At 33.7% G+C, this 17,423-nt stretch overlaps 1 protein-coding gene across 1 annotated transcript; it reads left to right on the plus strand.

Annotated features, from left to right (window-relative positions):
- The first annotated feature begins 6,580 nt into the window (after positions 1 to 6,580).
- LOC123556624 (uncharacterized) lies at positions 6,581 to 17,142 on the plus strand. Its single transcript, XM_045347504.2, has 6 exons — positions 6,581 to 6,802; positions 12,284 to 12,427; positions 12,901 to 13,023; positions 13,645 to 13,764; positions 15,163 to 15,301; positions 16,212 to 17,142. The coding sequence occupies exons 1-6, from the start codon at positions 6,734 to 6,736 to the stop codon at positions 16,415 to 16,417; spliced, it is 801 nt and encodes a 266-aa protein (XP_045203439.2). The 5' UTR covers positions 6,581 to 6,733; the 3' UTR covers positions 16,418 to 17,142.
- Positions 17,143 to 17,423: the final 281 nt, after the last annotated feature.

Here is a 17,423-nt window from a genome sequence, read left to right on the forward strand (position 1 = left end):
GTACATTTTCTCCCTGTACAATATACAAAGCAATGTGTCATATTTTCAATAACCCTGTTCCTCTGACAATAAGCTGATATCTAGGAGTAGTCGTCACCATTAGTGATACGTCTTGTTTTATCCGCACGGAAACTAAATAGCTTAGTTTTATTTTTCAACGCATCTAAGAAGGCTATTCCATAGTTTAGGAGGTCTTCTATTAAACTCTTTTCGACATTAAGAAATAATTTATAGCAAAACAGTGCTTTATCACTATTTATACACGATGGGCGGTTATACGTCGGCGTAATAATTTCACATCTTTAATGTAAAATTTATATCAAATATGATGGAACTGTTTCTTCGCGCAAGCATGGCGCCAATAGTAGGTATTTGTTAAAACACGAAACAGTAATACGTCTTGCGGCAGAATTCATTTCGGATGAAAATTATTGCGAATTATTCAGCAAAGCGAATAACGTATTCAGTATATGTATATCTTAATCAAAACATTTGTGCAATGTGACATTTCGTTTAAAACATGTTATTAAGTAAAATATTTCATGAAATTTGAAAGCGCTCTTTCTTGATGCGTACATGGCGCTAAATATCACGTTGACGTGACGTCAACATAACATCGTTGTGATGATTAAAGCATTGTTAGCCATATTAGAATCAAATTTGGTATCTGTGAATACAAAATATGTACTATTATAATTTGAAGGCCAAGGGACTATCCTTTTACCGCCTTCAATATATACATGTATTTTAACATTTTGCTGTATGGGATACAACTTGTTTTTTTTTTTTTTTTTTTTTTTTTTTTTTTTTTTGGTTTTTTTTATACATAAACGTATTGAAGTTGTCACTGAATCCCATGCTCGGTAAGATGACATTATGAACTATATCAGTGTGCCCTTGTAGTGTTTGTAGTTCATTTTATAGAATCATTACACACATCATTTAATTAAAAATTTTCTTTCAGCTGATAAGCAATAGTTCAGTATTGTCATGATTTTGAGACAGTTTCTCAGTGAAACAAAGCAAGAAATGAAGGTTAGAACAGAGAAGAGATTGAAAAGAAGAGACGTCTATATAAACCATATTAGCTTATTTCAGGCCAATATCATAATAATATGCTTTCAGGTTTATCTGGGACCAGGATCTAATCAATAGTCGCTGGTTATAGCACTGAAAGTAGAAGACTCATACTTGGCCGTGATAAGAACGTTATCTAAAAGTCTGGCGGTCATTTTAAAGATGGCGACCTTCTTAAATGGGTCGATATTTGGAAAATGCAACATTAAAAATAAAACTATCAGCTTATGGGAATAAACTGATAGAGCAAAACATGTTACATCCCAACAAATATGATATTTTAGAAACTTACAGATCCTGATTATATGAAAAATGTCTCAATTCTGGCAGCCATTTTGAAATTTGGAGGCCATCTTGAAAATGGATGATTTTTAGATGGCCCTCGATCATTTTTGAATCTGGGCCATATGATGAACATTTAGTGAAAATTTCATACTTGTATCATCAAGTGAAGTATTTCCTTAGATTTTCACACTAAGCTGCTCCACTGATTATATATTTAGGCATTACAACGAGCCTTCGTAAACTGCGGCTTAGAAATCAGTTAAAAGAAAATGATAATGTGACAGATGCAGGTAAATGCTGTAGTAATCATTTATTTGCGACTTAAATCATCCGTTTCCATGATACTTTTAATCATACGTTAAAATATTTTGTAAAGACAAATGAATAGTAATATTACGAACACATATCACGATATTCTATTTAGCAAATTAATCTTTATTTTTGATATATTTCACTCACACTGAGATGCATTTTAGACATACAAAATAAACATGATTCATTTTGAAACGAATATAAAATGTAGTAAAATTAAAACTTATAAATCGATATATTCTGTTTTGTTATGCATTGATCATTTTGATAAACAGGAAGGTCGTTTTGACATTTTAGGTTTTTACTAGATCGTATAAACCGTATAAATGGATACCGGTATTTCTGTTTTGTTATGATAAACTGGAAGGTCGCTTTGACATTTTAGGTTTTTAAGTTTCCATGTACTCTATCTCCAACAATAACGTGATGTTTACAAAACATATAAATATGAATATATTTTAGAAGAAGAACATAGGGAAGTGAATATTTTCGTTACTTGTTAAAGCTAAATATTTTTACCTTTTATATCAACAACAAAGTAACTCAGATGTGAGGCATACCGATGCTCAACAAACGTATTTCTGTGTTGTTTCGAAACTCATCGAAGTACTTAATTTTCTCTTTTTCACGTTTCTTGAGAGCTGGGCAAAAATTGGGTATTTTGGTCTTGTCTAAATGATATTGGTTTCATTGCGATTTGATTTTAACCAAACTTGCACACAACTTGTATCACCATCAGATCTTGGTTCTTTTCTTGAACCAGCCATATTCCATTAAGTGCCCCTAAAAGGGCTAGAAATTGGCTATTTTGGTCTTGTCTACACAATAGCAGTTTCAATTATGATTGGATTTTAACCAAACTTGCACACAACTTGTATCACCATAAGATCTCGGATCTTGTCTTAAACAAGTCATATTCCACAACTGGTTCCAGAGTTACGGCCCCTGAAAGGATCAGAAATTGGCTATTTTGGTCTTGTCTGCACAAAAACGGTTTCATTTATGACTGGATTTTAAGCAACATGCACACAACTTGTATCAAAATAAGATCTCGGTCCTCTACCAAGATTGTTCAAAGTATCGTCCTAGGGTCAAATATAGCCCCGCCCTGGGGGTCACATGATTTATATAGACTTATATAGGGAAACTTTTGAAAATATTCTTGTACAAAACCACATGGCCTAGGGCTTTGATATTTGGTATGTAGCATCGTGTAGTAGTCTTTTACCAAGATTGTTCAAATTATCCCCCCTGGGGTTTAAACTAGTTCCGCCCCAGGGGGCACAAGGTTTAAATAGACTTGTATAGGTAAACACTTTCTAAAAAATATTGTCTTAAACCATAGATATTTAGTATGTGGCATGCTCTAAAGATTCTCTACCAAGATTGTTCAAATCATGACCCTGGGGTCAATATATGCCACGCCCATTGGGTCCCTTCTTTTACATTGACTTATATAGGAAAAAATCTTTAATTTTTTTCTTGTCAAGAACCATAAGGCCCAGACCTTAGATATTTGGTATTTAGTATTGTCTAGTGGTCAACTATCAGGTTTGTTCAAATAATGATCCCAGGGTCAAAATTGACTGCGCCCCGGGGTCAACAGCTTTTAATATAGGGAAAACCTTTTAGAAAAAAACAACATTTTCTGAAACCATAAGGCCAAGAGCTTAGATATTTAGTATGCGGCATGCTCTACACAAAGACTGTTCAAATGATGACCCTGCGGTCAATATAGGCCACGAGCGGGTGATCCATTCTTTTGCATAGACTTATTTCTTTTTGAAACAATTACAAAGACATTTGGACCGCGCAAGTTTTATGTTTGATACAGATTTCAATACTCGTCTTGAATAGTCTTAATCGTGAGCTATTGACCTACTTTTTTGTTTTTGAAGTTACGGCATAGAAATTTGGACCACATGTATAATATTTGATACAGATTTCAAATCTCATCTTGAGTAAACTTAATAATGACCTACTGACCTATTTTCCTGTTTTTGAAGGTACAGTATAGAAATTTGGACCACGTTTATAACTTTTGATAAGGATCTCAATACTCATCTTTAATAATGTTATTAGCCCTTTCCTACTGACCTACTTTCTTGTTTTTGAAGCTACAGCAAAGAGATTTGGACCACATTTATAATGTTTAATACAGATTTCAATCCTCCTCTTGAAAGACTTAATCGTTACCTTCTGACCTACTTTCTTGTTTTTGGGGGTACAGCATAGAAATTTGGACCACGTCTATAACTTTTGATACATATTTCAATACTCATCTTTAATATTCTTAACTCTGACCTACTTACCTACTTTCTTGTTTTTGAAGCTACAACAAAGAGATTTGGACCACCTGTATAATGTTTTAACATATTTCAGTAGTTATCTTGAATAATCTTTACCAGGACCTACTCACCTAGTTTTCTTGTTTTCGAAGCTTTAGCAAAGATATTTGTTCAAGCAAGCAATTAAACTCTGGTGATAATGGCCCTCTTGTTGTGGTTTATCGTCGAATATACCAGGATCATTATCCAGATGCTTGGATAATTGATTCAATGCCTACGCATCTGAATTCTATAATTGAATGCATACAGAAAAACGTATGAAATAATGAAAATATATATAATGACTAAAGGCATATGTGTAAAGAAAAGGGATGAAAGACAGAAGTGAAGAAAATAGAAGACAAAGAAAATCACAACTGATCTGAAAACAACACGAGGTTTGATTATGTTTGGTTTGCATGTATGCTCAAGGAACTATGGTTCAATGCATCAATTAATAAATACTAAAAAATTCTCTATCCCATTTGTCAAAATTTACAAGAAATAACGAAGTAAATGTTTCGATAGAAGCAGAGATAGATACAGGAGCAGATACATACAGTGACAGATACAGTGACAGGGAAAAATACAAACATACATATACAGCGACAGATAAAGGGATAAATACAGAGATCGATATAGGAATATGAGAGGTAGAGATTCAGTGAAAGTGTATATATTCATATCATTATCGTCTTTTGACTGCTGTGATAAATGGAACACAAGCTCAAAGTAAGAAGCTTTGTTGTTTTACATTTTTATATACACGAGAAACAAAGATACACAAACGGGGCATTATTAGAAGTAAACAAGGGTTATGGTCACCATACTTTGCTACAAACAACGTGTCAATGCAAGTAAACTTGTAGCAACAACTGGACATACTCTTGCTTTGACAATAATGTAAAATCAAACTGGAGGTAAAGTATTGGTCGTCACTAAGTAGATGTGATCTCTTCAGCAGGTTTAACTATAATTTCATTATACATAAACCCATCAAACGATCAGTTTTTCGCAACATGTTACATCCGAAGTAAACAAATGTGCACACGAATGCAAGAGAATGTTTAGAATACATTGCATGTTAATATCCTTGATGCATGATCATATTAATGACTGTCAAAACAAACAAAAATAGTATTGAAATTACAAACCATATCTAATGTACCAGAGAATTTAACGTGGTATATTGCTGCATGTTTTATCTTGTTGAAGGATGTAAAATTCCTTCAGATTTGTGCCCGTGATTTCATTGGTTAATCATATCAAAATATGATTAATTCTTGGTTTTTATTGAGGGCATCAGCATTTTGCAATTAATAGGTGTGCAGCTAAAGTTTTAAATGCATCAAAATCGAATACATGATGCTGCACGGTGTTTCTTAAAACATGCGGGAAGTATGAGCAGATTTAATGTGTCTGCATTTTCGCTTTTTTGCGATACACTACACTAGGCGGCAATATTCCCATATTAAGTGAACAATTACCTCAATGCTGTTATTTATTTTCGATAACAACAATAGCAAATCCCATGTAGATCCATAGTTATTTGTCTGATAGCAACGGTTTACCTTAAATGCTACGCGACCTGACTAGATTTACAGAAATTTGTTAGAAAACAAATCATCTTGACTTTTTTTAAAAAAGTACCCCAAGCACCTTAAGCAATAATATGATTAATTAATCAATAGTTTAACAGGCTGCTGATAATTCATAGCAATGATTGCAGTATCTTAACCTTTGTATATTCTAGTACTTTTTTCACTTCATATATTGTAAGAAATTAACAATAAAATCCATTAATAAGTCTTTTGAATAAATCTATGTCGCTTTTCGAACCATGCGCATTATTCAAGAAATTTCCAGCTGCATGCCGTAATATTTAAGCAGTTCCTACAGAACATTAAACAGCAATTTCAAGCATCATCTGCTGGTTTAGGTAGAGGAAGAATGGAGATACTGCAAATGACTCTTGTCAATAAAACACTTGACCTGTTGCATCGTACACAGATTTTAATACCCCAGTTAAGATTTTTAAGTTGTAATTTTATACGATTAAACTATATAACACCAAACAATTCATTTCCTTCAACTTTTTTTCCCTGCTATGTATATTAAGAGAATTAACCACTATAGCAAGATACTAGGCCTATTACAACAGAGCGCCAAGTCATACATATAAGTTAATATTGCGGAAGTTTTCTGGGTGATTTCGAAACACTTGAATTTGTTTTGTTTTTTTAAATGCTTTAACTTAAATGCACGTTTCGAGCGACATGTCTAGTCATTTTATATTTATATATTATATGTTTTGTGTAGTTAAGTCAAAATGACGATGAGCCTTCAAAGTCAAGTATTTCGAAGTCAGTCAGCTTAACCATTTTTGTCACGGAGTTTCCAATAAACTTTAGCTACTTATTTATGATGACATGTGCAGAATATGAAGTCGCTGTTCACTGAGCTGTGCAAACTAAAATCAGAGCACAAAGGCATCACGTTCAAGGGTACGTAACGTATTAAAATTAAACGACCTTTACACTTGAGATTACAAAATAAGTAGTTAGCACAATGATAAGGTACTTTTCTCGAAACTCTTGCTAAGGATTGGCTATCGTAAATTTCGAAAAATCCCCAGCGTCATACCTGACAGACGTTGGATGGCTATATAACCAGAACACGTACCCGGCTTTATTAGCTCGATTAGGGATCTAACCAACACTTCAACTTCACACATGAAACCTGTAATAGGAATGGAGAGCGGGAAAGCAGAAATTGTAACAGTGACTGGAATGCCTGAGAAGGTAAGATAACTATATATTTCTTTATCAGAAACAAAATATACTGGCTTTTTATAAAATGTTTATAATATTTTATCGAATGTTTGGATGGAAGATGAAAAATGAAACAGATTGGCTAAAACATTTTTGTGAAATGAAATCAGAAGTTTGTAAAAAATTGTTATGTAAGTCAAACTTTGCAATGTTCTATATTCAATTAATATTCATAAAATATTTTTATATATTTTTTTCTAAAAATACTTGTTCCATATATATTTTGATGTATTTATTTAATTTATCAATGTTTTTATAAAAAAAAAATATTCATTCGATAAAAAAATATATTTACTGAATGAAATAAAAATTAAAAAGATACATTTAGTTAATGAAGTTAAACTTTATTTACACTTCTGTTCAAAAGAGAAAAATAATGTTTACAGCCATTAGTAGCATAGGAGTTTAAGTTTCACGCCCTTGCCGAGGTTATATTCTCGACAACCGCACCTAGACGCGATATGTCTGGAGGGTTTTATGGTCTGGACTGAGGCATATACAATACTTCGACGTGTAGGTATACGTCCTGGTTATCTGAGACTAAGATCGTGCTCATTAGGTAGACCTAGTTGTCAAGACAGATCATAAAATAGTCGAAATTATATTATTTAACTATTATAATTGTCTGGAATGTTTTAGCCAGTTTTAGCCGAATAATCAGGGTATAAACCAAATTCTTTACACACAGACCAGATTAGGTCATAGAATTAAGTTCATTTCGGTATATAACAATATTATGTTATGTTTAAACCATCTTTCGAGTCCAACATGCCGGGTACCTACACGCATCATATATAGCCTTTAATATGTATGTGTTTAACATTTTTAGTGTAGACGATTCGATATATCACATTACAAGGTAGGCCGACAAAATGTTATTCGGGGTAGGAAGTCGGATTTCTTTTTCCCTAGGTCGCGGGTTTGAGTCCCGGTAAGAGCGGAATTTGACCGTAGTTTCCCTAAGCCCCCCCCCTCCCCCACACCACACCCCCTAAAGCCCGAGCACTGGTCATATATCCAGAAAATCTGGGAAGCCTTCATCAAGGGTATTTCACATAATGTTAAATTTTCTTTGTAATAGATTTGAAATGAAGGTTCTCTTTACGACCAATTTCATAACATGTTTTTTATCAAATAAATGTATTACTTCAAACTTTTGTATTTAACAAATGCATTTTTCTATCGAATTAATATAAATTTTTAATTTTTTAAACAAAAGCATTGCTTATAATCAGATATTTATCAAATAGAATAAATGTTATAGAATTTTATCCTTAATGGCAGCTCCTTAAAATTGTTCTATTTAGAAAGTCAATTGTAGACAGCCCGCATTGTATATGTGGAGTGATCACACTGGCCATAGCTTTATCAGATCAAGTGGTTCCAACGTTGTTTGAATGGTGAATTTTACGCCGATCAGATGGAGAAATATGGCCGATACTACAAATTTCCGGTATTGTAAGTATGATTTAAAGGAATTTCTACCCATTAAATAACGAATCAAATGAAAACGATGGATGCACCTGGAGCGCAAATGTGTCTATGTTTTAGCACATGTGTCCATTTAGCTGAGATTTGTGCCGCTTATTCAAACACTTCTGTACAGTCCAGCGGGGGAAGGAGATTTTTGACAGTTTTTGACAATATCACCTCAAATATAGTGTTTATTGGCAGCAAGTAACTGTTTAAGCCCTTTTTATGTAAAGGGCTACCTCCTAAAACAAAGCGTGTGTATTGTCATAGAATTATTCAGAGTTGTTTTTGAAAAATCGGCCGAAAACCTGATGCAACGCCGTTTCGAGTGGTTCGCTATGCAACGCAATCAAGTGGATACCGTTCTGTGTCTTACTTGCGAAGTATTATCCGTCTTAAAAAACAGTCATTAAAGGCTAACAATGAATAAATTTAGAGAGTTTTATATCATTATAATGATCCCGCCATTTCTAATATATTGTACTTTTACATTTTTATGCTCGCTTAACATTTAACATATTTTTGCGGACACTGTCAAAAAACATCTACACAAAAACATAAAGCAAGGATGAACATCGAACAAGATCATTTAGTAAATAATAGTTACAGTTTGTAAAAACAAGAACCAGTTCAAGGATATTTATCTCATCCACGAATGGTACTGAACAGCATGCCAAAAGCGGGTTGACTCTTTAAATCAGTATAGTAACAGTTGGTTACTTTTTAGTCCCTTAAAACCAATACAATGCGATTTCATTACTGATTTGCTGTGCATTTAAGCCGTTCATACAAAATAAATAAAGTTTGGTCCATGATAAAAGTAGTGACCAGTCGTTTGTACACATTTTCATTCATATTCCTGGTGTAGCCTTCATTTATTTTCAGAGAGATAAATCACAGAGAACGTTAAAATTGGCCAGGGAAAAAGACGAAATTTTATTTGTCCTCCATAAAACAGAAACGACGTAATAAACCTCTATGGTCGCCTTTCAAAAATGAAAATACAAATGAAATACAGACACCAGTGAAAGAAAATAAACGGACTAGTAATAATACTAAGAGAGACGTGTCACAGTTGTACTATTTAACTGTCTGTAACTAAAGAAGAAAATCGATGTTTGCCAAGGGGTACTTATTCGACTTGATAACAGTTAGAAATATTGTAAAATAATGTATCTTTTGCTTCAGAAAGTTGTCTCAGGACAACCTTGTCGCTTGCAATGTCTATATCTAAAAATCTGTCTCTTCCTTTGTTAATTCTTCAAAAATTTCATCAGATAAAACTCTTTCTTCTAATTCCTTATTGTGAACAGGGTATTTTTTCTTGATATTTTGGTGCTTGAAGTTGGAGTTAGCAGAATTTTCGTTTTTTTTGTGTGTGTTTTTTTATTCACTTTGAGCACATAGAGAAAACGCTTTTAATCGTTTGCTTGGTGACACGTCTCTCTTAGAATTGCTGGTCCGTTTTTTTTTTTTATTGGTGCCTGTTTTTCATTTGTATTTTCATTTTTGAACGGCGACCATAGAGTTTTATTACGTCGTTTCTGGTTTATGGAGGGAAAAAAAATCTTGTCTTATCCCTGGCCAATTTTAACGGTCTCTGTGATTTATCTCTCTGAAAATAAATGAACGTTTCACCAGGAATATGAATGAAAATATGTACAAACAACTGATCAATACTTTTATCATGGACCAAATTTTATTTATTTTGTATGAACAGCTTAAATGCACAACAGTAATTAAATCGCAATGTATTGGTTTTAAAGGACTAAATTTTACCAACTGTAACTATACTGATTTTAAAGAGTCAATCCGCTTTTGGTATGCTGTTCAGTACCATTCGCGGAGGAGATAAATATCAGTGAAATGGTTCTTGTTTTAACGAACTAATACTATTATTTACTTTATGATATTGTTCGGTGTTCATCCTTGCTTTACGTTTTTGTGTTGATGTTTCTTGACAATGTCAAAAATGTAAAAGTACAATATATTAGAAATGGTGGGATTATTATAATGATATAAAACTCTCTAAATTTATTCATTGTTAGCCTTTAATGACTGTTTTTAAGACGGATAAGACTTCGCAAGTAAGACACAGAACGGTATCCACTTGATTGCGTTGCATAGCGAACCACTCGAAACGGCGTTGCATTAGGTTTTCGGCCGATTTTTCAGAAACAACTCTGAATAAATCTACGAAAATACACACGCTTTGTTTTAAGATGTAGCCCTTTACATAAAAAGTGTTTAAACAGTTACTTGTTCCCGATAAACACAATATTTGAGGCGATATTGTCAAAAACTGTAAAAAATCTCCTTCCCCCGCCGGACTGTACAGAAGTGTTTGAATAAACGGCACAAATCTCAGCTAAATGGACACATGTGCTAAAACATAGACACATTTGCGCTCCAGGTGCACCCATCGTTTTCATTTGATCCGTTATTTAACGGGTAGAAATTCCTTTAAATCATACTTACAATACCGGAAATTTGTAGTATCGGCCATATTTCTCCACCTGATTGGCGTAAAATTCACCATTCAAACAACGTTGGAACCACTTGGTCTGATAAAGCTATGGCCAGTGTGGGGATTGAATCAGTGAACCATTTTGTACTAGTATTTCCTCTTTGTAACGCACATAGACAAACATTTTTCCAAATTTATTGTGTCTTACAACCTCTCAAAATTTCATTTATAGCTCCAAACCTTAAGCTAACCCGGAAGAAAAAATGCCGTGCTTTTGCACGTCCAATCATACAGCGTTGTCACACGGATCGCTGATTATAATGTTAGGATTATCGGATCGCGGGTACATTGTGAACCTTAGGATGATTGCTGACTGCAGCAAATTTACTTTCCTTTTTGTTCGGTGTTAATTTATTTTCTTTTAACTTTCCCACTTCGAAAATCTCTAATATATTACCTCATAAATATACACACATACTTTCACACACATAATTTCAGGACAACGCTATTCAACTTAACGAATTCACAATCTTCTTGAGTCTTTTTCGAAGACTCGCTTTCAAATCCTTTGTATATTATGTTCACTTGTATGTATGCATGTATGTACGACGTATTGTTTTCGAAATAGATACTCTTTAAACCAATTCAATTATGGAAGAAAACTTGAACGAGTCTTAAATTAATTTATATAAAATTGAATACATATAAAATGTTACAACATTTTACATGGCATATTTATGGTGATTATTTAAAAATTTATAAGTTTCGAGCATTTTTTGTAAAATTAACGAATGCTTGAATCGTTGTTCCTAGCACTATAGAGATGAGATGACTGGGACTAAATATGAGCCCAAGGCGAAAACGGAACTGTCACCATTGGGGTCAAATGTGAGAAAAAAAAATATAAACGATTATGAGACACTTTACTCACGGGATCTGGACAAAATCCTCTGCGGGCAAAACTCCCTTTACTCATTTTTGCATAGACGGACAAAACCCCTTAATCTTTTTTACAAGGAGGACAAAACCCCCTTTGCTGAATTTTACAAGGCGGACAAAACACCATTCGTGTTTTTTACAAGGAGGACAAAACCCCCTTCGCATTTTCTTTGTCCCTCTTGTAAAAAGGGGGTTTTGTCCTCCTTGTAAAAAACATGAAGAGGTTTTTGTCCGCCTTGTAAAACTCAGCGAATGGGGTTTTGTCCTTGTAAAAAACGATGAAGGGGGTTTTGTCTACCTATGCAAAAATGAGCGAAGTGGGTTTTGTCCTCAGGGGATTTCGTCCTACACTCTTTTCTCACTACCATCGGTTACGCCCAGACTCATGTTTTAGTTATAAATCATAATCCATGTTTTTTCAGTAATTTGCAGCTAATGGAACGTTATTGTCCTAATGACAAAATGAACGACGACCGTGACTTTAATTAGTTCGGATATTCTTTTTTTTATCAAATATGGTTATTTTACGGAGTTGCTGATTCCTGTTACAAAGCTATTACTTAATTTTCAAGGTGCCGGAGGATAGAACTAAGGGATGTTCAAGCAAAAGAATTGCAGTCAGTGTGATAGTTGGTGCAGTTACCTTGGCAATTGTGGCAGCGGTCATTATTGTTTCTGTCTATTTTGGATCGAAAATAGCAACGGACAGTTATAAGGTAGGAACTTCTATAACTGACATTTATTGCTTTTGTCCTTTTTGTATCAAAAATACATTGATTATTCTTAAAGTAAGAACTTCTTAACAATTGTTCTATCTTAATTGTGTTGGTGTTGCAAACACCACTAACTCTAATTAACAGACTCAGCAGCACTTAGTTTACTACACTGTTTTTACTTGGTTGCGTTCTATGCTTCTTACAAATTTTATTAATATTTGAAACTACTACGATGTCTTTTACATTTTATTATGTCTGTTGTCTTGTCATAATAATTAACCATTACTCTTTTATCACATCACATTTTGCTTTTATATTCATCTTGTCAGTGATAAATTCATTAAATTGTCTTGACCACTAAAACATTATTTATCTTCGGGTTAACTAACTTGGCATAGCGATTAACTGACCTGATGTAGCGTTAATTTATGTATTTGTGTTGACACTGTTCAATATTCAATATATCTCAACAGATGGCGCGCCAAACGTACAAAACTGATGATGGGGTAGTTGTTGAAGAGGAAACTAAAGTGACGGAAACAGAGGTGGACGTCCGAGTACCTAACGTGGCAGAAGTCATTTATGATTTCAAAAATGTAAGTTAATTATGAAACCTAACATGACAGAGGTTACATTGTATTTATTGTCGTTCAGATGCGTATTATTGTATCACTGAGGCTGCACCCTCGTAATACAGTTCCTACGCATATGTACTCTATACAATGATTTTATGTAATCACAAATCACTGATAGGGAAATATCATTTCTTAAGTAACATAGTATTTTCTGGCATGACAGAAAGTTATTTACCATATAATAATGATCCAAAGAACAGAAACAGAGAGGACAGATTAACTTGCCTTTTGTCAGAAACATAGTTTCAAATAGGTGAATAAGATTATTCTCGACTCATTGTTTTCAATGATAGAGATATGGACAATAATATTATACCTCATACAAATGCTCACTGCAATTCCCACATTGGCTACACTTAAACAACATATCATATTCCCTCAGTGATTTTATATTTTTGCGCACAATCGCTACTTTGAATTTTTGCGTATATGATTTTTTTTTCTCCCCCGTTACTTTCGCATGGAGTTAAAGACTGCTCCCATCAATGTTTACTAAGCTTTTATTGATATTTATTTCTGTCAACCTCACAGATATGCAACCCTAATAGGATACCAAATTTGTACCGGACAAATATATTTTAGGGGCTGGTTGTTCAGCGTTTTGCCAGCAGAGAAACAAATGCTCAAACAACATGTTACGCTCAATACATGAATGAGACACAAGCCCCAAATACAGATCCTGAGAGGTATTCCGATGGAGAGGTAAGCAGGCATTTGAAAAAATAAATCTGAGACATGATCGCACTGTAAAATAAGCCAAAAGTTTTATGTTACAACAACCAGAAGGTCCCCTGACCCATGGAGTATATATACATAAAAAATAATATACATGACAACTTCTGTTGGAAGATCCTTTGAAAGCACAGAATGCAACCAAGCAAAATAATAGCAGACTCGGTTTGATCGAGTCTGTTCATGCGACGTAATGAAATTAGCAACACCCCTAATAAAACATTAAATAAATGATCATATTTGACTATTATAACATGAATGTAACTATTGTTATCTCTCGTCTTTTTGCTTAAGTATATCAATGGTGTGCATATTATTCATACTTTCTTAAGCCATTGTGCATATTAATTTCTATCAGTGAAAATCTATACCCCGATAATTCATGTTATCAAAGATATGTTAAAGCTTAGCCTTACATTTTGAGGGGGAAAATCGACCAACACCAAGTCTTAGAAACAAGAAATTTGAACAGCATATAAAACATGTACATACTACTTTACAAAGCAAATGTCAGTACACTGATATATAGATATACATTGAAGTTCGGAAAAGGACTGCACAGAGAGGCCACACTTACGGACAGTTCAACGCCTTTAATAAAAACTCACCATTTTGAAAGAACTGTTGCATATCTTCATTTTGAGGCATTTGCAATAATATCTCAGTGCTGAATTTTCACATAACTAGGTGGAACTGTTTTTATTTCTCTACAGATGGCATACATTTGTAAAGGAGATAAATCTTTAAGAATATCTATCGTACGGGACAGTACGACAGAACATGTAATGATCAAGTAGAGTGTTGGTGAAAAGATGTTTGTCGTTTATCAAATATTTCTGTGTTTTGATAATATACTCCTAAACCTTAACAATGTATTTATGTTCCAGTCTAAATGTTTACGATTTTTATAATAATTCAATTTGTATATGTTTCAAATTTAGGCACGAATGAAATCTATGGACAATGTTTTATGAATAACCCGCAAAATGACCATGATTGAAACGAAAATGTATCGATTCCGACTTAATACAATATACCATTCATATACTATGAATAGATACAATATAACAATGCTACAGTTTTATACGAAAGCAAAGGAAATTTACAGTATTCTGTATGTTGGATATTTGACCCATATTGGCAAACATTTTGAAAATAATCTAATAAAATGTGATAAATGGAAAAATTACTTTATTCTATCTCGAAGCAATTAAGACTTCAAAACTTGAGTTTTTACATCATATTGTATCGTTAGTAGCCACGTGCAGCATCGAAAATGCGAGTTTTCTGAGAGCTAATATTTCTAAATATTGAACAGTTATTAGATGGAAAATGCAGGTATTTATCAAAACAAACATTCTTTTGTAGATGGATCTTTACAAAAAAGACAGCGCTGAAGGAACGGAGAGCGTGAAATGGAGAATCACAAATAAAGAGGTACCAGACTACATGATTTCTGAAAATGTTGCAAGAATGTGCGAGGGAACAAAGATCTTCTGGATGGAAAGTAAGTCAATGTCAGTAATTTACAAGGGAAAATTTCCAAGCGATATGTTATGGACACTAGGTTATATGCATTCAGGTTTTTATTGTCACCCACTTATGTGTTTTGATTGAATTGCAGAATCAAACATATAATTCAATTAAGTTTATACAACGAAAATATTTTACTCCTAAGGATGGCATTCTGTTTTATTTCGTGATTTATTATGCTCGATCTTGATGACTCCTGAACTGATTTGCTTCTTGGTCTATTATGCACGGTCCTAATAACCTGGTATTAACAGTTTTACTTCTAGATCCTGGTAACCCCTTATCAACTATTTTACTTCTTGATCTTGATGACCTGTACAACTGTTTGACTTCTGATCATGTGTTTTATGTCTTGATTAAATATGAAACGATCATGAGTACTTGTTATCGATTGTTTTATTTCTTGATCTATCATGCACAATTCTGAAGACGTCTTACTAACTGGCAGATATATTTAATTGTTTTATTTCTTGCTCCTGATGACCTGTTATTAACTGTTTTATATCTTGATCTATTACGCACGATCTGGGTGACCTCTTATCAACTGTTTTATGTCTTGATCGTGATGACCTCTTATGAAATATTAAATTCCTTCATTAGATTATGCAAGATCTTGAGGACCTCTTGTCAAAATTTTTATTCCTTGATCTTTTATGCACGATCCTAAGGACCTCTGATTAACTGATTTATGTCTGGATCTGTTATGCACGATCCCTATGACCTGGTACAAACTAAGTTATTTCTCCATCTTCTTTGCACGGTTCTGATGACCTCTTATCCACTGTTTCATTTTTCCATCTTTTATGCACGAACATGATGTCCTCTTTTCATTATAACCAAAGTAAAATAATTTGATAGCACTATTTAACTTGTTGTATTTACAGAGGTTCAAGGCGACAAAATAAACAAGAGGGAGACATGTGGCAACAAGTACTATTACTACTATTGCGTTTCTTACACATACCCGTGTTCATACTTTTGCCGTTTGAACTACTACTGTAGAGATGATCGCAGATACTTGTACACTACTTATGGCTTCTATTGCCTGAACGGCTGTAATCCAGGTCCAAACAATCCAATATGTCCATAATACTAAAATTAGCAGTCCTTATTTTTCTACATTTTGTGACAGGTCTGCAACTCAATAGTTTAAAGCTATATGCTAAAACATTTTTAAGAGTTTACTTTCTTATCAATATCAATTTAAAGTTGCAATTAAGAAGTCGTTCTTGTCGTATATGCACATATGTTGATGTTTAAACGCAACCTACGAAACATCTGTATTAATTCCTATATGTAACATTTTTATACGCCTTTAACTTTTAGCTTTTGTGAAATGCAGATGAATTTTACAAACAAAAAGGATTTTCTTACAGATTTGTTTTCAAAACTTTCACGTGCGTGTGAGTGTGTTTAATAAACTTTACTTTCATGAATTCATTCAACAACGTAAACGTCCGGGAAGCTTTTATAATCTCATTTTATCATCATTATATTATTCCTTCTTACTGTGTTATTAGTTAAATGGTTTTCTAAAATTGTACGTTCGATTCAATCAAATTTGACATTTTCCAATGTTAGAATTATCTGAAACAAAATAATTCGCATTAAGTATCTTGCGTTTGTGTGTGGACTTTTAAACAGGACTACCGTGTAAACAATGAAATAAGTTTTATAAGGTGGTAATGTAATCTCTGTTTGTGATGTTACATAATGAGTATGTGTTCATAATGCCATTTTTTGCAAGATTTTATGTCAGAATGTGAAGTTTGTTTACTGCTTACATGTATTCAGAATAAAACTCTGCTCAGCTTATATCGTGTTTGTTTAACCTTTTGTCTTGACTTGAATGAGATATCATGATATGAGCCGTGCCATGAGAAAACCAACATAGTGGGTCTGCGACCAGCATGGATCCAGACCAGCCTGCGCATCCGCGCAGTCTGGTCAGGATCCATGCTGTTCGCTTTTAAAGCCTATTGGAATTGGAGAAACTGTTAGCGAACAGCATGGATCCTGACCAGAATGCGCGGATGCGCAGGCTGGTCTGGATCCATGCTGGTCGCAAACCCACTATGTTGGTTTTCTCATGGCAT

Source organism: Mercenaria mercenaria, chromosome 5 (genome assembly GCF_021730395.1).
Source record: "Mercenaria mercenaria strain notata chromosome 5, MADL_Memer_1, whole genome shotgun sequence".
In the NCBI taxonomy this organism is placed as follows: Eukaryota; Metazoa; Mollusca; class Bivalvia; order Venerida; family Veneridae; genus Mercenaria; species Mercenaria mercenaria.